A 24,293-nucleotide genomic window follows, 5' to 3' on the forward strand; every position below is an offset into this window, starting at 1 on the left:
AAGTGGCTGCCGGTAGACACAGCTGACCGTACTGGCAGGGCCGATGATGGGGGAGTAGGAGGCGGAGAGAGAGTCAAAAAAGAGGCAGCTGCCCCAGGGCCCAGCGATTTAAAAGGGCCCGGGGATCCTGGCAGCGACCGGAGCCCTTGGCCCTTTAAATCACCGCCGGAGCCTTTAAATCACTGAAGGGCTGGCTGGGGGAGTCGGGCCACAGCCTCCACCCGAGGGCCTGCCCCTTCCAGGGGCCCAGAGCCACTGTCTCCCCTCCCTGACCCTGTCCAGGACCCAGACTCCCCTGATAAGTTACTTTCACCCCTGGCCCAGACAGAATACAAAACTGAAGTATGTATATTTATTTTAAAATAATTAGTATTAGAACACTTACTACATAGACATTTTCTTAACAAAAATTGTATAAGATTAGATTACTTTTTATTCTGAAATTGTTTAATACTCATACTTTGTTCTTTCACTCTCATTGTGAAAGAACATACTAATGAACCAGCATTCAAAACATACTATTGAAGCTTTTATGGTTGTAGGTAAAGTCTGTCTTTAAAAAATAGTGAGTACAACCTATAGGATTTCCAACAGTTTCTTTTCCAAAACTATTTTCCATTATGTAACAAATTAAACGTCTTTAAAAATGTTCCTCCTTACACACACACTTGTTCTTTACAAGAACATTTTACTTTCTTGCTTACAGTGACATAGAATAGGGTCTTACTAAACCAAAACTGACCAAAAAGCCCCACACATCATATACCTTATGTTCTGCTTGTCTATATATGATATAACACGCCAGTCACTGTTTAGCTCAACATATTTCAAAATTATTTCTCACTTCCTCCACTACATTTGCCAAGAAAAAAAAATTTTGCTTTCATTTTTAAAAGCCACACCTCCACACTGGGGGGAGGGATTTTTGTCAGTGAAATATTTTCAGATTACCAGAAGACTGCACTCTTAGTTCCTTTGTTCTAATACTTAAAATATTCAGCCTTTTAGGCTAACTAGCACCAAATAATTTACAGTTAAGTACATTCCTCACACCTGTTCTGAGAGCAGAAAAAGTTGCAACTAACAGCTGTCATTATAATCTCTGGATTCAAACAAATGCCTGGTGGTTAATGTCCATACAAAGCATGCACATGTGACTAAATAAGCATTTTGCAATTCTGTGACAGAGCATAAATTTTAGTAGTTTGAGTTTTTTTGCTCATTAGCCTGGTAATGGAGATATGAAAGCAATCTGAGAATTGTATCAGTTTTGAGATTATGATCATTTTAAAGTATGAATTGCTTAATCTAAAAGTTAACAGATTGTGCACACAGTCCTCCAGGAACTGTATAGACATAGTTAGTCCTGCAAGCTCGGACTACAGACCTGAAAGTCGCACTGTTATTTTGTACAGAAGTTTGATTATTCTTCACTATTTCCTGAATTTCTATATGTTTAATTTATAAAACAACCAGGACTTCATGTCCATTTTCATTCCCATCCCCTCTTAACCAAGAGCATCTCTCACCACAGCAAGAGGAATGCTGAACAGGCTGAATGATTTTCAAATACAAAAGTTAGTGAAGTAAAAGAAACAGCTCTGCTAGTTGAACCAGCAGAAGAAAAACACTAGAGCAGATCTTACACTCTGTTTGGAAGAGGACAGAGGTTCACAGACCAGCTCACTTTACAGTGACAAACAAGGCTGCCTCTTCTCCTTTTGTGGCTCTCCAAGGTCAGAAGATTTTCAAAATCTAGCTGTACTCATGCAAAAAGAATTCCATCAGCTTTATAGTGATGCTCTTTAACTGGGCAAATGATACAACAGGGAAATCTTAAGTGACCAAGAATTTGCCTACTTTCCTTAGTGCTAGCTGAATAACACTAATGCAAACTTTGCATGTGTTGGGAAGGGAGGTTCCAATCATTAAACAATAGGAAAATGTATTCCTGCTTATGTGAAAACTTCATTCTTTGAGTAATAAAGTTCACAAATCCATTACAATGGGTACTACAGCCTGTTTGCAGGATGGAAGCAGAATCAGATGTCAGGCACCAGCAGCAGTGGAATGCCCCACATCCTGAAGTTCCATCCAGTTGAGAACTTCCACAGACAGAATAACTCAAATCTACTGCCAGCTGAGCCTCCCCACCCCCACAAATGAGTTAATAGGGTGGAGAGCAGAATACACAGAGGGTTCTTTTTGCCTCTGGCCTCTCAGCCTAGCTTGCTTGCTCACTCCCTGAAGAATGCAGGGGCACCAGCCCCTACAAATGCCTCAGAAGGAGAAGTGGAGCTGAGGAGATGATGTCCCTGGCTGGGAATCAGTCATATTATTGAACGAAATTCTTAATCTAAAACTCTGAAGTGAACTTTGGAATTTCCCTCCAAACAACTCTGAACAAAGAGCTTTGGCTGAGTTGCCTACCACTGAGGGGATAAGAAAAAAAAATGGAGGGACCTTCAGTTGGTGGAACAAGACAGGTCTGCTTCTGCCTTCAGCTGCAAGCAGGCTGAAGTAACAGATCTGTGGACAATAGTATGAAGAATAAGAACAAGGAGTACTTGTGGCGCCTTAGAGATGAACAAATTTATTTCGATATAAGCTTTCGTGGGCTAAAACCCACTTCATCAGATGCATGCAGTGGAAAATAAGTAGGAAGACAGATATATACAGAAAACATGAAAAAATGGGGGTTGCCATACCAACTCTAACGAGACTAATCAATTAAGGTGAGCTATTATCAACAGGAGAAAAAAAACTTTTGTAGTGATAATCAGGATGGCCCATTTCAGACATCTACAAGAAGGTGTAAGTAACAATATGGGAAAAATTAGCATGGGGAAATAGAATGAAGAATGCAATTACTTGTCCATAATTGGGGATAAATTTAACATTTATTAACCAAAAAAAGCCTACCCCCACAAATTATTTAAATACAATTTTTCTAAGATTCCTTACCCATATTTCAGTTTAGATTACAAATGAAAATTTAAAGAACGTTCACTCTATCTTTATTTTTAAAAAACAGGCACTTCACTAAGCAGGTTTCAAAAGTCATTCACAGGTTGTTTCACTTACAGGTTGTTACACCACCACCATACTGCTGCTAAGACTGGGCTCACCAAACTACATATGAATATTTAAGTATGAAATGTTTTTCAGTTTTAAGGTGTAATTCATAACAAATTTTGCAAAAAAAGGAATAGTTTCACAAAATATGCTTAATTTCACTTCCATGATAAATCCACACTCATATGTACAGTCACATTGTTGAAGGAGCACAAATAATTTTAATGGTCTAATTAAATATGAGTTTTGTCTGACTCCTGTTTCAGCCCTTCGAACAGAGAACGGCTAGTCATTTGCTCCCATTTACCCCAATCCATAATACAAAGCTGTCAGGGTTCCCTCCCCATTCTGAACTTTAGGTACAGACGTGGGGACCGGCCCGCATGAAGACTCCCTAAGATTATTTCTACCAATTTAGGTTAAAAACTCCCCTATTCCTTGGATTAAGTAACCTTGCCACCACCAAGTGATTTAAACAAACATTTAGGGAGGGCCACTTGGAGCCCTACCTTCCCCAAATATCCCCCAGGTCCCTACACCCCTTTTTCTAGGCAGGCTTGAGAATAATCCCCCAAGCCCCTATACCCCCTTTCCTGGGGAGCCTTGACAATAATATCCTCACAAATTGGTACAGGTGAACACAGACCCAAAGCCTTGGATCTCAAAACAATGAAAAAAAACACAATCAGGTTCTTAAAAGAAGACTGTTAATTAACGAAAAGACAAAGAATTACCTCTGTAAAATCAGGATGGTAAGTACTTTAGAGAATAACAAAAGACTCAAGAACATAGAGGATCTCCCCTCTAGACAAAACCTTAAAGTTACAAATCCAGGGATAAACCTCCCTCTAGACAAGGAAAATCACAAGCCAAAATAAAAGTAAGCTAATGTATTTCCTTATTATTACTTACTAATTCTAATTGAGTGGGATTGCTTGCCTTCTTGATCTGTCTCCGGCAAGCACACAGGACAAAGGACAGACAAAACAAAGCCTTTTTCCCCCCTCCCCAGATTTGAAAGAATCTTGTCCCCTTATTGGTCTTTTTGGTCAGGTGCCAGCTACGTTACCGGACCTTCTTAACGCTTTACAGATAAAAGGACTTTGTGCCTCTGGCCAGGAGGGATTTTATAGTACTGTATACAGAAAGGTGGTTACCCTTCCCTTTATATTTATGACAAAGGCACTCAAAACTAAAATATAACAAATACAAAAGAAAAAATGTAAATGTTTTACAAAATATGAAATTAACCTGTGGAACCCAGGGCTGCAGGATAAATTTGAGGCAAATAGTTTGTGATTAAAAAATCAGTTTGATATTTTTATGAACAACAGCATCTGCTGTTATACTAGTGAAAATTACAAGTGTTAATAATTCATTTTCTTCAGAGCATAAATTCATCAGCAGCTACGGGAAGTAGAGCTTTCCTCATGTGTCAGTTTTATCTGTAGCACAACTTTTACAAATGGACAAAATCTTAGCTTTTCATTCTTGGTAATTAAAATGAGTCTGTTTGAGTGAGAGAAGAAAACACAGCTGCCAGAGTTTTATAAGCTTTGCCAGAATTACTTTTTTGGGTTTCTCCAACCCAAGTATGTACTCTGTATGTAGCTATACACTCTACTGGTACATGCTGGTGTTTTGAGTAAGGTGTTAAACAATAGTTTTTAAATATGGTTTTGAGGTACATCAAACAGTGTATAGCTAAAATCTCTATTAAAAGGTTAAAATGTCAGTAAAACATTAAGTAACCTTTATTAGTAGTTTCACATTTGTATAAAGAAAGGCATTAGGTAAAGTCTATTTACAAGGAAATTATAGCTTTGAGAAAATGAAAGTGAGGAGAAAAAGTTTAAAATATTACATGAAAATTCACTTAGCCAGTATTATTAAAACGTATTTAAAGGACTGATATTATATGCAGTTTTCTCTGAGAAAACTGCTAGTGTCACAAAGAACAATTACTAGAACATCCAGAGAGAAGGGAAATCACTTCCCAAGACTCCTCACAGTTATGAATCCATACTTTCTAAGACATTCAGCAACTTCAGCTTGCAATTTTGGTTCCAGAAACTTTGTCAAACTTAGCTCTTTCAACCATGAGTAGCATCTATAGCACCGCAAGACTGGCTGTTCATTGAAACATTCCGTGCCTGGATGTCTGCTACCTACTAACGGCATAAAAGATAGGAGGTAACATGTATCATGATACGATGTGCAGCTGCGAGAAAGAATGAACTGGCAATTAAATTTGAAAAGCTGTAAGTACTTTGTATAAGAGAGGCATTCTGAAGAAGATCTGCAATTTACTGGCTTTGGGGAAAGGCATGGCCAATAAAATGACAATCAATATTTAAGTAACTGCATGTACTAGCATATTAGAATAAATATACATAACTCACTTCAGAAGTGGTTTTCCCAAACAGATTAAAAAAGTTTAAGTTAGAACAAACCTACACAGACTTCTGTTTATCCTTTTGGCACATTAAACTGAATTCAACAACCAAAAGGATTAAAGAAATTTAAAATTCCAATCTAGAAGAATCAATGCTTAGCTTATATTTTAAAACAAGTATTTTGCAATGTATCATTTTAACTCACTAGCAGAATAGATAACGTAGGCCCAATTATATGTGAATCTCAATTGAACAATCTCAGTCTTAAATTTACCGTCACCAAAAAAGCAATTAACCCTTAAAATTACCCCAATATCTTACTATTTAGAGTTTTAACAGAATGTCAATGTTGTTTCTCCAAGACAGAAATATTTAAAATACTGAGGTTTTTTTTGAAGGGTTTTATTGATTGATTGAAGCCTGTTAGCTTTACTTCACATAATTTTCAGCACTGCTTCAGTATCCTGAAGAAAATTAAGCAAAATTGGGATGGATGCACAACAGTATAGTCCACAGGTTCTCAAACTGGGGGTCATGACCGCTCAGGGGGTCACAAGGTTATTATATGGGCGGGTCGTAAGCTGTTAGCCTCCACTCCAAACCCCGCTTTGCATCCAGCATTTATAATGGTGTTAAATATATTAAAAGGTGTTTTTAATTTATAAGGGGGGGGGGTCGCAATCAGAGGCTTGCTACGTGAAAGGTATCACCAGTACAAAAGTTTGAGAACTACTGGTATAGTCAAAAAAAATGTAATGTCTTAACCAGCGTTTTCATAAACTACAATGTTTTCATTACTCTTTGCCTATGAGAAACACTACCCAGATGGCATTACCTTCTCCTGTAACAGTAACTGACTAGTACTCTGTCACCAGGGCTAGCCCCCAGTTAAGTCTCTTCTAAGAAGAACCAGCCAGTCCAGATCCACCTGTGCATAGTTAACTGGATACATGGCTGAGCAGCAGTTAGTTAAGGAACTCTGAGGACCCTAAAGGGTTATGAGGACTCAGACAGGAGCCCAGAACACAGAGGAAGCTCCCAGGGAGAGAGCTTCTTAGGAAAACTGGGTAGGAAGCTACATCCAGGGGCATCTCCCTAGAGAGCAGAAGCTTCCAGAGAAGGGGAGAGAGGGGAATAGCCTCAGAACACAGAGAGTAAGCTCAAGAGGAGAGACTACACAACTCCCCAGGAAGGGAGGCCTGGGAGACACCATGAGTCAGCATATGAGAGACAGCAAAGATCCAGGCAGTGGACAAGCCTGGGGACTTACAGCAGCAGAAGGCTTGTTTACATATGTTTGGCAGTTAATTAAACAAGCTAGACCCCATGAAGGGGCACTGTTCACTATATACAAGCCTCACTGAGTATTCTGAAAGCCCACTAAGGGAAACTGAGGCACAGAGCCAATTGTGTTTCCACACCAGGGCACTCCGGAGTGAATTCCCACCGTAACATACCCATACACCAAAGTGTTTAAAGCAGTGATCACCAACCGGTAGATCGCCATCGAGTGGTTGATCCTGGAGCCTCTGCCAGTTGATTGCGATCTCCTGGCTGGTGACCAGAGCTTTAAACACTCTGCTATGTGGGTATGTTATAATGAGCATTCACCCCTGCACCGCTAACAGTCCAGCAGCGCACTGGGCTAAGGCAGGCTCCCTGCCCTGGCCCCACGCCGCTCCCAGAAGTGGCCAGGACACCTGAGGCCCCAGGGGAGGAGGGACAGGTGTCTCCATGCACTGCTCCTGCCTGCAAGCACTGCCCCCGCAGATCCCATTGGCCAGAAATGGGTAACTGCGGCCAATGGGAGCTGCGGGGGCAGTGCCTGCAGGCAGGGGCAGTGTGCAGAGCCTCCCCCCGCGTCTCCCCGAGGCCATAGGGACATGATGGCCGCTTCCGAGAGCAGCGTGGAGCCTGCCTTAGCCCTGCTGCGCCGCCAACCGGGAGCCACCCAAGGTAAGTGCTGCCCGGTGGAAACCCGTACCCTTCTCGCACCCCAACCTCCAGCCCCCTCCCAGAGCCAGCATCCCATATCCCCTCCTGTACCCCAACCAACTGCCTCAGCCCTGAGCCCCCTCACAGAGCTACTACCTCATACCCCTTCCTGCACCCTAAGCCTGTGCCTCAGCCCTGAACCCCATCTCAGAGCCAGTACCCCAAATAACCCTCCTGTACCCCAACCAACTGCCCCAGCCGAGCCCCCTCCCAGAGCCAGCACCTCAAACCCCCTCCTGTAACCCAACACTGTCCCAGGCCAGAACCCACTCCTGCACCCAAACTCACTCCCAGAGCTTGCAACCCTCACCCCCTCCTGCACCCCAACCCACTGCCCCAGGCTCAGCCTGGAGCCCCCTCCCACACTCCGAAACCCTTGGCCCCAGCCCAGAGCCCGCATCCCCTCCCAAACCCCAACCCAGTGAAAATGAGTGAGGGTGGAGGAGAGCAAGCAATGGAGGGAGTTGGAATGGAGTGAGCAGGGCAGGGAAGATCCTGGGTTGCACGTAAATTCAGAAAATGATCTTGTACATAAAAAGGCTGGAGACCACTAGTTTAAAGACTACTAGGCTAAATTCTGCACTCAGTTATACCTTTGTAACCCCACTAGTTTTAATGGGGTTGGATAGATGCAGCCAAGGAGCAGATTAGATCCACAAAATGTAAGTAATTTTACTTCTTTAGGCACTTTAATATGAAGAACCTAGAAGCATTGAAGTTGGAAGCATACCATTGTGGAGATCCTGTTAAAAAGATGATCACAGTGCAGTCTGCTGGTCACATTCAGCCATAATGTCGCCTAGAAACAATATTTTGCACTGCAGAAGGTGTTTTCACATGTGCTGCCTTCTGAAAAGCAGTTTAGTTGTTCTTTTAATCTCAAACACCCAGCAAATATGAAGACATCAGCTTTCATTTACTCCTATTGCCAGGATTAATATGGACAGGAGCAAAGAATGGGGACAACAGAAATAACGCACAGTATTGCACCAAAAATTAGTAAATACTACAAGTTAAGCAAAGAGTCAAAGTGCAACATCAGCTAAGACCCAGCCAATTTTGGATGGTTACAGCTAAGCCTCAGTTTTTATTGACTGTGTGGTGTATGTGCAAGAACAGCCTTCAGTCTTTTTACAGCCTCAGTTGCTAACTATAAACCTCCAAAAGTAAAGACATGAAAAAAAAGCATTTGAGATACTGTACAGCTACATTATACAGGTCATATCTAAACTGCAAGAGAATATTAAGAAGTTGCCTTGCCGCTGTTTTACTAAGGGATACAAGAGCCACCCCTATACTCTTAGCGATTATTCCTATTATATAATTTACCATGAGGCTTAAACGGGGTGGAAGGCATGTCCCAACTCACTATTAATGGCACTGATGCTAGTATTTACAAGTCAGATAGGGATTTTATTCTCTTAAATCCTCGGGATTGACCATTGTGGGATTTCCACAGAAATAACCCACAGAAAAAGATCTAGCTTGAACATGCTTAACAGATTTCTATTCAGATACCCAAGTAGTCTCCATTGCTTGACAATAAAATATCGATATTCTGACAATATAATACGGAGATACAATATTTCCAAACAGCAATATCTCCATTGCTGGTATGTCAAAGTGAAGCTTCAAGGTCAGAAGAAGTGAAAAAGTTGACTGTCTGCATCATGTATCTTTAATAAACACCTTCCCCATCAAACCTACTTACCTGCCCAAATGAAAGAAACAATAAAGTTGTGTTTTCCTGACCACAAAGGGGAAGAGTCAGTGGCACTGTCTTCCAGAGAAATACAATACAATGTAGGAAGTTACAAATTAAGTTACAAGTTGAATGGAACGTTGAACATTCATATACTGATCTGATGGGCTAGCACACAGTGCATTCAACTGAAACGATCATTTATTAAAAGTATCTCTATGCAATGCTTTTTTCTTTGTTTTATTCTCATAGTAGTAATTGCCACACCTCAGGACATTTTCTTTAGATAGATGACTAAACTGCCTAGACACTGTGCCTCAGACTAAAAACTCCTCCCAGACGGCCAGTCCTCATGAACTGATTTCTGCATTTGTTACTGCTCAAGTAAAAACTGTCTTTTCTGGTATTCTTTATCTTTGGAGGCTGTCTGGTCAATGGCCAAAGCCAGTAATACTGCCATCCCACTTGTTGTAAAGAATGTGTTAGCTCTCTTTGCTAAATATTCTCCCCCTCACACCAAAAAATACTATTTCTATGCATGTGCATGCTACTATTATGCAGTCAGGCTAATAGAATACTTATTGTGCAATCACTGGAGGAAATTCACATCTGTTAGAATATGAATACCCTTCATTTTGGCAGAGGACTGTTCAGTTCTTGTAGCTCAGATTCCTTGGTGGTAGAAATTTGAGGACAAGTCTATTATAGTGATAAATGTGGATATACATGTTCAAGGAAAAAGGAGAGGTGGGGATGAGGGGGGGAAGATACGTGAATGTTGAAGTTTTTAATTTCAAACTAGGGCTCAAAAGTTCATCTTATCATGCAAGTGATAAAGGAGGACATGCAGTTTTTGCAGTCAGATTATGTCTGTATTTGAAATGTAATAATTTATTATAACTCTGGCTATGGCTACGCTGCAACTTAAGTCAACATAAGTTATGTCGCTTTGAGGCATGAATTAGCCATCCCCGAGTGATGTAACTTATGCCAACTTAAGTGTTGGTGTGGACAGCGCTATGTTGGCAGGAGAGCTTCTCCCGAGGACATAGCTACTGCCACTTGCAGGGGCTGGAGTATTTAAGCCGAGGGGACAGCTCACTCCCGTCTGTTTAGAGCAGCTACACTGGAGAGCTTGCAGCCGTGGAGCTGCACCACTGTACGCTCTCTAGCGTAGCCACAGCCTCTGTAACAACATTTATACACCTCTGACCTTGATTAGGATGGCTTCACAAAGCCATCCTAATGAATGGAAAGAAAGCAAAGTGGCCTCTAATTAGGCATCTAATCACATTTTGGGTTCCCCCCACCCCCAAAAAAAGGTTTTTTTTCCCTCTTTCCTATGAACTCCTAAGATCTAGGTTCAAATCAAGTTTGAATCAAAGGATCCAAGATCAATTTGATTAGGTTAAAACAAATTTGTGTTCTCGTCCTAAACTTTCCTTGACATTGGTCTAGCCCAGAGGTGGGCAAACTACAGCCTGTGGGACCGTGCTGCCTGGCCCTGGAGGTCCCGGCTGGGGAGGCTGTCCCCCAGCCCCTCCCCTGCTTTTCCCCTTTCCCCAAGCCTCAGCTCACTGTGCTGCCAGTGCTCTGGGCAGTGGGGCTGCGAGCTCCTGCCAGGATGCACGGTGGTGCAGCTGGCTCTGGCTGGACGGCACGGCTGCCAGTCCTGCTGCTCTGAGTGGCATGGTAAGGGAGTGGGGAGCAGGAGGGCTGCATAAGGGGAAAGGGGTCCCGGGGGGCAGTCAGGGGACAGGGAGCGGTTGGATGGGGCAGAGGTTCGAGGAAGGGCGGGAAGGGGACGGCGGGCTTGGATAGGTGTAGCAGTCCTGGGGGGCCTGGCAGGGGTATGGACAGGGGTTGGGTCAGTCAGGGGACAGGGAGCAGAGGGGGTTGGATGGGTCAGGAGTTCTGAGGGGGGCAGTAACAGGGCAGGAAGTGGGAGGGGGTGGATAGGGGCAGGAGCCAGGCTGTTTGGGGAGGCACAGCCTTCCCTACCTGGCCCTCCATACAGTTTCAGAACCCTGATGCAGCCCTCAGGCCAGAAAAAGTTTGTCCACCCCTGTTCTAGCCAAAAAGTCTCCATTTTTACACAAGAAAGTCTTGGTTCAAAAGGCCCAGGTCTAGATTAACAGAGATGAGGCAATTTGAAATAGTTGGAGACTGAGCTGTGCAGAAAATCCAGTACCTGCACCATATCTGTCTCTAGCAGATTAATCCTTCATGTTCATTATCATCAAATTCATGCCGGTTTATTTATTTTTTAAAAAGCATTCTGTTATCAGGACTGCCGATCAACTACAGATTTCACATTAAGGAACCTAATCAAGAATCCTCTTTCTGAACTGCTTCTTTATCATGAATCTTCCACTCTACCTCAACTATTTACTTTCCTTGATGGATCAATCAGAAAAAAACAAAATGCTTTATTGAAAGAACAGAAACGGATTTCAACCAAAAGCACAATATTTTTAAGACTAGCCACCATAAATATTCTACTTTAAATAGTCTTAATTGGTATATATTTATCACTAGATGATTAACATACTCCCTGTAATACATAACAGGAAGTCTTATTCCTTCCTGTTACCTACAGTATATCAGTGTCAGATACACATGAACTGCCAGAGTATTTGCAAGCTAATCTAAGAACTAAAAGTAAGTATTTCTTTAAGAAGACTCCAGCCAGCTTGAAATCCTGACATAAAAGGGCTTCTAGCTCATAATTCAAACTCTTAACTAAAAGGAATTGGTGAACTGGCCTACTGCTTTTCAATTAACTAATATTTTAGTGGCCAATCTCAAGTCTCCTTAGAGTGAAAAAATTTAGGTTCACCCTGGCACAAGCATCTCCCAACTGTTTTTCCGTCTTCCAAGGTTTGAATTTAACAACAATTCAAGGGGGAATTATTGATGGCTGCTCCAGACTACATTCAACAAATCAGAGCTAGTAATGATAGACCTGTAGCAGTCAAACTCCGTTGATATTTCAGAGAAGAAAAAAAGTTCATTCTTGCAGCTACTGATTTTTAAAAAAGAATTAAAAGTTCCTTTTTACCCAAAAATCAGATACCTTGACTGGAAATTAAAAGCACTCATTTAAGAGAGACCTAGAACTACAGTAATTCCATAACACAATCATTCTAAAGCAACCCCTCTAAGAGTAGTGAAACTGAGTCCCAAACACTAGAGAAATTTTAATATATTAATTCATTGAGTTTGCAAAAAACTTTATTTAAGGGATTGATTTCATCTGGCATATACAAATTGCACCCACTGTAGACAAACTAGGAATCTTCAGCCGTGATTCATTACTGCATTACTTCAGTTTTACTCTGAAGTTACACCATTGTAAGTGTTCTCCTTCTCCCTGCAGCTGTTTAAAATAGGCCAAAATTTGCTTTCTGGACTAGCAGAGAAGCGATATCTGACTCTAAACATACTCCAGCAGCAACAAAACTTGCAAATGAAATTTGGGGTGGTTTTAGCTCAATCTCCACTTGCAATTATCTTATTCACTTTATGGGCATAGGAAGACAGCCTTCTATAGCGCAGTGGGTAACAAATCCAATACCTTAATCTCATTACTGAGGTATGCAATTCATGTAATTAAAATCACCTAATTTAATCCACTTCCCTTTAAGTAAACCTTAAACATTTCTGCTGATCTTGCAGGATGTAAGCTCATTTGCACAATAAATGCAGTCTAACAAGTCACCATATTTAGAACAAGTTGCTTCAGTTCAGTCTTATCAAACTGCCTAGTTTAAATGGTGATGGGTAAGTGAAACTCCACCCATGTGATAATTTCTGGAGTCAAACCTGAGAGAATTAAAGAATTTGCTAACTTTTGTTGTAATATGGAATCACAAATTAACACTATCTAATATTGTTCAGACAGTATCAATGGTAAACCCAAAATCTGATCGGATCTATGTAGTTCTATTACCTATCTGAAAAGTCGATGTAATCTGTATTAACTACTCTTTTATCTAACCAATTCTTGTACCTCAGCACTCCTAAGACACTCACAAAGCCCAGCATGTACGACCATGGGAAAAGTTACTTTACAAGATGTTAAATAAAGACTGTCACAACTGGTCTAGCAGTAAGGCAGTCTAAATAATAAAACCCTGCTGAATTCACTATAAAATAAAAAAAGAAAAATTCTATGTACTTCATAAAACCTATATGAATGCAGCGTTAAGACTGAGACTAGGCCAGATCCAGCAGTCCAGCTGATCAGGAGAGTACAAGGCGAGAGGGATGAAAAGGTTGCTTAAGGATCATGTCGCTCCTCCCTGATGCAGCTGCCGTTTTGTAAAAGAGCCTGTGTGCTGGGTTAGAGCAACATAAGGACTGAAGAACTGATCAGATTTAGACCAGCTGCATGGGGCAGAAAACACAGCTGCAAAATAACAGGGTATAATTGCTTTTCAGGCATACCACCTTCTCCCATGCATGCTTCTGTATTACAGAAAATGGGGCAACAGGGAGAGGGAGTGCCATCAGAGCCGCACATTGCCTATGTCAGCAGAGGATCAGCTTTACATTGGAGTGATCTCCCCACACCAGTTATTTTAGGCTATGTGAAGCAAAGTAGCTGCACTGCGCCATCTGGCCCCCTTAAATAAAAGTTCTAACTTTGTAGAAAGTTATAGTTTCCATGGAGAATAAAATGGCTGCTTGCACATATAAATATTTCATTACTGTACATCTGATTTCCCCAATGCTTTCTACATCCATTATGACAGTGCTCTGGTTGTTGTGGGAACAACAGCTTTCAATTCCTTCCCCCTTTTTTTGGTGGGCAATTAAAATCTCAGTTTTTACACTGCTTTAATAGTGTTTTTGAGCTTTTAATACCTTTCAAAAGAGAGAGACAGAAAAGGGCAGTGGCAGTGGGATTTACACAGTCCTTTCACATTTGCCAGCACTGGGAAGGTCTAATATGGGAGGACTTCTGAGCAATATACTGTCTTCATGTATTTCAATATTTAATCACTTAATCAAGTGCTTCTATGTATTGCAGTGCACAGATATAATTTAGTTTCCATACTCTGCAGGAAAGGGGCCATCTTTAGCTTATAAAGCAGATTATGGGGTTCTCAAAATGTAAGTCTGGATAAGAACTCATGTAAGGAAAAGGTACTGCACACGCCCAATATACTATATTCAGTACACGCATGTGAAATTTGGAACTTAAACTGCTTGAATTATGTGAGCACAAGACAGCCACAATAAACACTGAAAACATTACTCTGTGCTGTTGCAAACCAAACAGCTGAATGGATTTTCTAGCTTGCCCAAAAATTAATTTCTAGACCAAGAACAAATATTTCAGAAAAGATTTCAGAGAAGTTTCAGACCTAAATGTCACCAGCCTTGGGCTTAGAATAAGGAAATCTTCTCAATACAAAGCAGCAGCAGCACAGGTATGATATGCCAACAACCACTTAGCTATTCTCTTTGTAAGTTGCAAGTCTAGAACCAACACAAGTTTAAGGAGTACTAAAACATAGCCAGGTCTTCTCACTACCTCTGTGGAATCTCATTTTTAACTCCCACATTATTCAGCAATAAGCCTTAACCGTTTTATTCTGCACATCAAAATTCTAGGACTATTCCTCTCCACCCAGTGATGCACACAGTTCCAGCAGATTTTCAGCAAACACTTTTCAAACTGAGCCTCTTGTCCCCTGACCTATCCACAAATGGTAAAGTACTTCAAAATCTTTAGCAACTATTGCAACAGTGTTTCAAATGGAGCAAATAAACCCACTGCTTAAGCATCTCAGATTTTAAGCAACTTCATGACATGTAGTTTCTTCAATATTCATACACAGATCTAAAATAGACACCAAGACTAGTGAAATGAAAAATCTGAAGCAGTCTCCAGTGCAATCTTAGCATTTGATTTCATTCACTGTATCCTCATTTATGACCTAACTGAAAGCTACTGCAAGAGCAGTCAGGTTACATTGCATCAGGGCTAACATATGATAGATGCACATTACAAGCCTAAAAGACAGCTACACAGCAACTTTGCTGGATGAAAACACGTGAATAAACTCAGCAAATATATTCTTTGCAGTAGGTAAAGTGCAGTAAACAATATTTAAATAGTCCAAACTAGTGAAATTCTATATGCAGAAGCATAAATGCAGTTCTCCAATACATGCATGATTGTTCCCTTGTGCATTTTAGATTTAAGAAGTTCAGGTTAGTGTGGGAAAGGGCAGAATACTTACAATACCACATCAAATTCAACTGCCCTGTATTTTAATTCATAAATAAAATTTCTACAAAACTCTACTCTAGTGTAAACTAGCAAATGCTAAGAAAGTCACAGTTAACTGCTGCATGTATGACTTAACCTGAGGTTTCCTCCTGATTTCAAATAGATGCCTATCATCACAGAGTCTCTACTGTATAGAAGACAGACAGAAAGAAAGATTTGGTATGTCTTCGCATGAATTAGCTGTGTCAGTACCTGCTATACTCAAGTTACAAAATCACTTCCATTAGAATTCCCTGTTTTCACATTTTTTCCCCAAAACAAAAAGGTGGCTGAAGACTGAAGTTCAGCATGGTCATAACCAGTGCCCTGTGTATTTTGCAATTCCATTCCCATGGAATTTGTCAGCAATTATGCTCTCAAAGCATTCATTTTAAAAAGGGTGTCTAGTATTCATGGTCCGTAAAATAACAAGGCAGTGTCATCTTGAATCTGCAGACAGCCTGAAACAATAGTTCATAGAGGCATGAACTGCCCAATTTATCTCAGTAGTGTTGACTCAAACCTAGAAAACAGTGCCAATTATTTTACTGTGGGTTATTTTATCAGAAACATCTAACTAGAAGCTTTATCCCACTGTCTCAGATTGCCTCTCTTACACAGTCCTGTGTGCCAAAAACCATAGCTACCAAAATCTCCAGCTCCCCTGACAACTTCGACAATGCAGTTAATACAAAAATCTGGAGCATAGTTTATTTAAAAAAAAAAAAAAAAAAAAAATCAGAAAAAGACATAACCAAACTGAATGTATTATAAAAGCAACCACAACAATAGCTAACATACAGATTGCCTAATTTTATTTCACCATGACAGGGTGATAGAATCCAGGGCTTTTACCACAAAACCTAGGTCCATCTTACCAGAGAGTACATGGGCATGGGGAGGAGACAAGTAAGGTAGGAAATAAATAAAAACGTTAAAGCATTTTTTTAAAAAAATCACTTAAGAGCATGCTCACCGTTCATCTCTGATTGTTAATAGATGCTAATGAAAGTATGTATGTTCAAACTGCCCAGTTTTAGGAGGGGACTTGCACAGGGACATTTAATGCAGCAGCAGCCAGTTTGTATAAGGAAGATTATAAGCATTAATGAAACACACATAGGAAAAGCCACACCAAAAACAAACTGCTTTATCAAGAAGAGAAATTGTGATCTTAGACTGTATGCAATTTTGTTGCATCCCACGGTATTCTGCACACTGTAAGTTCTCATTCAAGATTTAATCGAAAACACTAATTCAAGCCACCTTGAACATACATATTATGTTCCAGTTTTGATTTGTTTTTTGCTTAATCATATACCTTAATATTACATTCATATATATGTCATAAGGGTAAAATTTAAGATACACAGAATTTGTAGTATGATCAAATTAACATTATTGTCTGAATTTTTAATTTTCACATTTCCCGACTTCCTGCTACTTTAATTGTGTGCAACCTACAGGGGCCTGGTAATTATTTTTTTTTTTAATCATACAGAAGGGAGAGGTTTTTAAATCTACTACTGTTACAGCTGGTATGACAGCATTTTCTGTCCATTAATTTCACCGTTGCCCCAAAATAGTCAGTTTTGCACCTATCTGTGTGGGCCTTTAAAAATACTGTCGTCTTCTGTTATCTGAAACAGAATAGGAAAATGAGTTTATAAAACCACAGAAGTTGGTAAGGAGACCCCAGACTTGAAGTCACTTAATTATTTTTTTTTAAACCAAACTAGCTAGCTTTCAAGTTGCCAGAATCGTTTCAATATTACATTAAAGTAACCTGTGCATCTGAGATACATATACATCCTTTTAAAACAAATATGCTCTTTGCCACGTAAGTTTGCCACAAGTACTAATTGCCAAAACTGGCTTTATTTTCCTGATCATAACATCTCAGCACATAAATAAGAATGCAGGCACTCTTCTATAGAAAGCCTCTCACTTGAGTCACTGGTATGAATCTTGCCTATTAAAGATAGCTCTCAGTAGTACTTTCACTATTTAGTGGCCTGTGTGAAATGAGGTGGCAATGGACAGACATTTATGGCTATGAAAGATTTATTCTGACATCAGACCAAATATGTTTATTTACAATATGTTTTAAGTTGGCAGAGTCCCTTCTCACTGAAAGTTAATGACATATAGCAACAAATCAGTTAGGAAAGTATTAATTTCTATCACAAAGGCACGAAGTTAGATCCCTACACTTCTTGTATCATGACTGTTTGAGCATGTAGCAATTCTGCAGAGTAAATTCAGAGTCCATCAACTAGTATCTTATCACCTTCCATATTAAAAGAAAAACTACATGTTTGATAAAACCTATTTTAAATACTTCAGCATGGAATGTATTTTTGTTATTTCAGTTATTCAGATACCAAAATAAGGTTTTTCTAATTTTTGTAACGTGCTCTGCACTCTATTTGCCAAAGGCTTTTGAAATATTTAAGATTGTGTTATGTCGCTTTTGAATCAATACCACACCCCAGAATCATCTTTGTATAGACACTTATTCAATGATGAGTTAGTCATGACCACTACAACAATTCTTATGGACAAAGACATTCAACTCAGCATATGCTTTGGACTCACCCTAATCAGGCATATTTCCACTCATACTTCTGCAACTTGCTATCATCTGGTCTCATTCCTATAGCCAGGACAACAGGTAAATCTAGGTGATCAAGCCTTCACTAAGCCAGAAGTCAAGAAGGTGTAACCAGTGATGCAATTTTAATAATCTCCACAAGACTTAAATAATATACCCAATAATCAGAGAAAGTCATCCAAAGTTAGTAGTATTTTCTGTTTCAACAGAACATTCTGTCTAAAGAATTACTCTGAGGATATCTGAATGTTGGTAGGGTCAACTTTTGGCTTTATTCCATTTTCAAAGGCTGAATAAAAGAAAGAGCAGCAAGTGCTGAAAGAGGGGATGTGATAGATGTTCTTTATAATTAATCTCACAACTTTTCTGAAGTAAACCAATGCTGTACGTCCTGCAGTGTGTGCACACAAGGTGTTTGAGTTTATATAGGATATCTAACCAAAAATCATCAGACTTATATAAGGAAAAAAGTTACCCATACTTATTTCCCTCAGAGGTAAGTCCACTGCCACCACAACAGACTCCATTTCTTCACCACATTCTACCCTTATCCGCATAACTCGGGTAAGAGATTGTTTTGACTGGAATAGTACCATAAATCTTTGTGCTTCTTCACAACACACTCAGTAACTTTCTTGTTATCACTGCAACAGATCTTGGTCTTTCTACAATTCTTTTTAAGCAAATATGGTTATCAACAGTGCTTGTTAGCATTCAATAGTACAAAAGGGTTTGGTAAAGAATGTTTAGGCTCTCCCTTTGTTGCATGATTCATTCAGAGAAATTGATAACCATGTGGACACTGTTTTTTTGAGGGGGGCTGGCAGAGTTTACATTTCAGACTAGAAATTCTCAGGAACTCTAGAGCAGACTATGCACACATATAACTGAGATCAACTTTACCTATTTTAGTAAACATTACTTAAGTACACCTCTACCCCGATATAATGCTGTCCTCGGGAGCCAAAAAATCTTACCGCATTATAGGTGAAATCGCGTTATATCAAACTTGCTCTGATCCACCGGAGTGCGCAGCCCCGCCCCCCTGGAGCACTGCTTTACCGCGTTATATCTGAATTCCTGTTGTATCAAGCCACGTTATCGGGATAGAGGTATATGTACTTAAGTACAATTTCTGTGTAATGTAAAATTATACTGCCTTTGGCTTTCACATTCCTTTTATTCACAATATGGAGATGAAGTTTTAGCAATCAAGAAATACACCAGACTGGACCTGGACTCTGTCTATGTTCAGTACCTGAAAAAGTTGACGTAGTTAAAATTCTTTTAGTGAAAAATGCAGTTTAATAACTGACATTACAATTTGGTAGTTACAGAATCACACACACTTGAAACTGAGGAGACATATTCAGCGACCTAAATAATCAGTTACCAATGCAGAATATCATAACTAAGGTTGAAGGCATTGGAAATTAGATCTTGTTTAAACATTTCATTCTGAATTTCTACTCAAAACAAGGTGTGTAATTTGACAGCTCACTACATTAGGTTTGTAACTGTAAAAGCATCTAAACTCTAATTATAACAATATGGAAAGTTTTTTTCAGATATTTTATCCAAATAAGACATGCAATCCAATTGAGAAAGAGGCAACTATACTACAATGTGTATTGCAGGCCACAAATAAACGGACCCAAGACCATTATGAATCCTGTCAGCAAAAGTTTACCCTCTAATCTATATTCAACTTTCCAAGTAACACTCCTTTTTCAGGGCCCATAACTGACTGAAATTTAGAATGTTTTAATTACACCTAAAGAAGTCCACTGATTACAGTACAGTACTAAAATAACAGATCCTGAGCCAAACAGACCCTTATTCAAGCTGAGCCATTGATTCATCATATGTTAAATGATGCAAGTGACTTGAACTCCTTGTGCCTGAGTCAACTCAGCTATAAAACTGGTTAAAAGCAGAATATCTTAGAATATATTATGGTGGAGCAGTAGAAAGACAATAGTTAACACTGCATGAGGGTTTTCAGTTCAACAGGACTTAGATAACTAACCCTGAAGTGTGTGGGGGGGGGAAGAAGAGGAGGTTGTAAAAAAGCCTCCAGCTACTACCTAAGCAAGAAATTAGGAATGACTGGGTGTATAAGGGGTTAACAACTTTCCTAATACCCCGTCAAAAATATGGACAAGGAGGAGAAAAAGGAATCACAGTGACTTATGCCCACGGAGACAGTACAATAAACATTAAAAAAGCCATACGTAAACAGGGGTTCATAGACTATGACAGCCCCAAAAAACCCAAAACATTCTACATCCAATAAAGTAACAGCAGCAGTTTTTTAGTCTATAAACAAATGCTGGGAACAGGAAAGTCTTAATTTGAGAGCTGAAGCTCTGTACAGCTTGTTAAAACAATGCACCACCAAAAGATAAGTAACAGAATACAATGTAATTAGTCAGTGACATTCTTTTTAGGCTTTCTAGTTTTTTAAATACTCCTTTACTCAAACTGAAAATGCACTTGACATAATAACAGTCTGTACCAACAGACTGCACAACCACCTGAAAGATCTCATTTTTAAATGTTGGTCTTTCTGTTAAGCTTTATCACTCAAATTTCTTCACACACATCAACCTTTAGGTTTCTTTGCTCCTAGCAGTAAATTTAGCTAAGTACTGTCCTTTTGTTTTTGTAATTTTATACTACAAGAACTCTGCAGGATGCTGTCTACCTATAAAAACAAAACAAAAAATGTACCTTTCCTAATACCATACCCCGAGGGAGAGGGAGGGGAATTTAAAAGACATTGTTTGGATGGACAACTATCCCAAAACGTAAAAAGCCTTAAGTATTATCTAAACTAGAAACCCAAGTACAATGTATCTGGAAAAACTGATAAATCTACAACATTGCAAAGTTTAACTAATACTGACTGAAATTATATTATGATCCAGCCAGCAGAAAACACTAAAACTTGTAAAATACTGTGGCAGTATCAAGATAATTACTGTGATGTAATCCACTGTGTGGGGGATTTTTCTCTCTTTACAGAGGCAAAAAAAACAGAAGACCTCTTCTAAAAATAATCTGGTAGGTAGTGACAAAACCCTATATACCTCTGTCATGAGAGTATACAAAGCATGCTTTATACAGCATCAAACCAAAGGTTAACTTCTTTGAAGTAAATTAACAGTTTAAATATTGTCCCCAGTAAAGACTATGGGACAGGGCGGTGCATTAATAAATCAGTGTATTCAGACAAGTGGCACTTTGTAAACCAATTCAAATAGCCAGTTTCAGAAGAGATGTAACTGATAAATATAGCAGGATGTCTAGCCATCACTACAGCTAATGGCTGACTTTTAGAGCTGCTGGTGATGTGTGAAGTGACAGAAAGGTCAAAACACTTGCTAAGGAGAACATGTCCACTGTTGAACAGTATTAGAAATCTGAAAGACCAGAACTCTTGGCTGTTTGTTATTGTCATCACTCCCACCCTGAAGCCGGAATCAGGACTTGATGCACAGCTAGTGTGTACTTGCTACCCCATTCCAGTCTGTACAAGGCAGAGTAGCAAATCCTATGATCAACAGGTCACCTAGCAGTCTGCTACTTCTAGACAGACAAACTTCATTCTGAGGGAAACAGTGTCCCGCTAATTAAAAAAAAACCTGTACACTAAATTTAACAAAGCCATTACAATGAACACACAGCACATTGGATAAACATGCAGTGTTACTTTAACCCTTGTCCTGCCTATGTCCCTTCCCCATTTTAGATTATGACCCCCTCCCCTATTTATTGGGTCATGTCTGAATTTAGATTGTAAATTCCTTGGGGCAAGGACTTGTCTATTTGCTTTGGTGAAGCATATATCAAATGCCTGAGCACATAATAAACAATGGGATGAAAAGGTGATTTTATATCTTAGACCTGAAATAGCACTAGCGCTACTAGCTCCAGCTAAGCTACCTTTAAAAAATGGCAAATTCCCTCAATAAGATTAACTGCAATTAAAGTTTGTGTTGGAAAGGACTCTGTACTTCCCTACTTATTTACAGGGGAAGGTCTCACACAGCGGGTGAAGGGCGCTGCCATGTGTCTTAGGACTGGATCTGAAACACGAGGCACCGGCCCTTTAAATGCATTGCACACATTGACAGGCTTGAACTTTAGCTCCACACCGGGCACAGTACAGGCAAAATGAGCTAGTGTTTGCTGCCCTGTCGCCCCCAGCACGTGGCACCTTAACACTGCGCTTCTCTAGCTCTCGGCTAGCCCTTGAATCTCTGTCACTTTAAGTTCGTCTCAACTCTGCAAAGGGAAATGACACAGCGAGTCTCCGCAGCCGGCTTGCTGCTAAGTTACAAACTCGGCACAAGCAACTTCGGCTGCCCTTTTAGGCAACGGGGAAAGTGGCAGGAACCCCCTCACCCCCGGGGACAGCCGCAGACACATGCAACCTGTGACAGCGTAACCCCCGCATCTCCCCCTTAAGCCGCGTCCTCCTATCTCTTACCAACTCTCGGGGGGGGGGGGACTTTTTTAAAGTATTTAGCCACATTGCAAACCGAGCCAACTTGCCTAAACTCCGGCCACCCCAGCGTCACTGAACAGGCGGCGAGGGCAGGGGGCAGGCTGCAAATCACTACACAGCCCTCTAACTTCGTGCACTTCACCTACAGATGCAGAATTTGCAGCGCTCTGCAACCGCCCTGCTTCCCCTCCAGCTCCCCAATCAGTAGGGGGTTGCAATGCTCCGCAATCCCCGGTGCACCCTAAACCCAGGCACGCACCCCACTAGCGAGGGGCCGGGCGTGCGCTACACCGCCCTGGAAGAAGCTTCCCGCCTCCTCTGAAATAAGCAAGGTGGGAGGAGGCAAGTGTCCCCGGGCCGGCCAGCTCTCCCCATGCCCCGCCGCCTCACCTTCCAGCCGGCCGAGCTGTTGCTGTCGCCCTTATCCTTGAAGTAGGGGACGCTCTTGACCATCCACTCGTAGATCTGGGACAGGGTGAGCCGCTTCTCCGGGGCGCTCTCGATGGCCTTGGTGATCAGGTCGGCGTAGGACAGGTTGCCCCAGGCGTTGCGGCGGGCCGAGCTGCTCTTGCGGGGCTGGCCGGGGATGGGACCCGCGGACAGGGCAGACACCGGCGGGTGCTGCTGCTGCTGCTGCGGAAGCGGCGGTCCAGGCTGCTGCTGCTGGTGGAGGCAGCCGGTCTCCTGGCACTGGAAGTCCCCGCACAGGCAGCCGCCACCGGGAGCGGCCCCTTCTGCTGCCCCCGCGGCGGCCGGGGGCAGCGGCGGCGGCTCGAAGTCCTCGCTCTCCTCCAGCAGCCTCAGGTTGCCGATGAAATCGACGCTGACCGCCGAGGCAGAGGCGGCCCCGTCGGGCTGCCCCCCGCAGGACGGCGCCGGGCTGGAGGTGGCCGAGCTGGACGGGTTGAACTCCGGTCTGGGCAGGGGCCAGGTGCAGGAGCGGGGCCGGGGCAGCGGCTCGAAATCGGGGTCGATGTCCACGAGCTGGGGCGCTTCAGCCATGGTGGTGGGCAGGGGACGGCGCGGGGGAGCCCGCTGGGCAGCCGGGAAGGCTGCCGGCAGAGAGCCCGCAGGGAGGAGCGGAGCGGAGCGGGGCTGGAGGGAGCGCAGCGCCCCGGGGCGAGCGGAGGGGGGGCGGGAGCCCGAGGCAGGAGCCCGGAGAAGGGGGAGGGAGAAGGACACTTAGCTCCGCCACTTCATCAAGGCTCCCGGGGAGGGTCGGCGCTGTGCGGCCGGGGCACCCGCCAGCGCGGCCGCGGGGTCCGCAGGGCTCAGCGCGCCCGCCGGCTGCAGCCTGACTCGCTCCCCCTGGTCGCGCAGCTGCCTGGTGAGTGTACGGGACGCGGCGGTGGCAGCAGCGACTCAGCGGCGGCCCGGCGGGGACTTACTGGAACTCCCGCCCGCCCCGCAGCCGCGGCGGGGCCCGCCTCCTCCCCCCTCCTTCGCCGTGTGATTGACGGGCCTGCCCGAGCCAATGGGCGCCCCACGCCGTTTAGGAAACGATTTGCCTGTCGTACTATGCAGAGGCCAATTTTCCATGAGGGTTGCGTGTGTGTGGCTGCTGGTAAGTCACTGAGAGGAGAGAGTTTGCCTGAGTCTGGCTCGGTGATGCGGTGCCTGCAGCCGGAGCAGGCAGTAGCAGGGTTTGTTTACTACAAAGTGAGCAGAGAAGCTTTGGAGTTTGGTCCAGGGTTTTGCAGCAGCGGGACTTGCCT

At 42.1% G+C, this 24,293-nt stretch overlaps 1 protein-coding gene across 1 annotated transcript in view; it reads right to left on the reverse strand.

The window, feature by feature from the left end:
- Window positions 1–23,795, reverse strand: part of FOXO1 (forkhead box O1) — a 101,126-nt gene extending 77,331 nt beyond the window's left edge. Inside the window, exon 1 of the mRNA XM_030564003.1 lies at window positions 22,969–23,795. Coding sequence (XP_030419863.1) covers window positions 22,969–23,580 — 612 coding nt within the window. The 5' untranslated portion in view covers window positions 23,581–23,795. The remainder of the gene's footprint in view (window positions 1–22,968) is intronic.
- Window positions 23,796–24,293: the final 498 nt, after the last annotated feature.

The sequence above is a fragment of the Gopherus evgoodei genome, chromosome 1 (assembly GCF_007399415.2).
Source record: "Gopherus evgoodei ecotype Sinaloan lineage chromosome 1, rGopEvg1_v1.p, whole genome shotgun sequence".
Classification (NCBI taxonomy): Eukaryota; Metazoa; Chordata; order Testudines; family Testudinidae; genus Gopherus; species Gopherus evgoodei.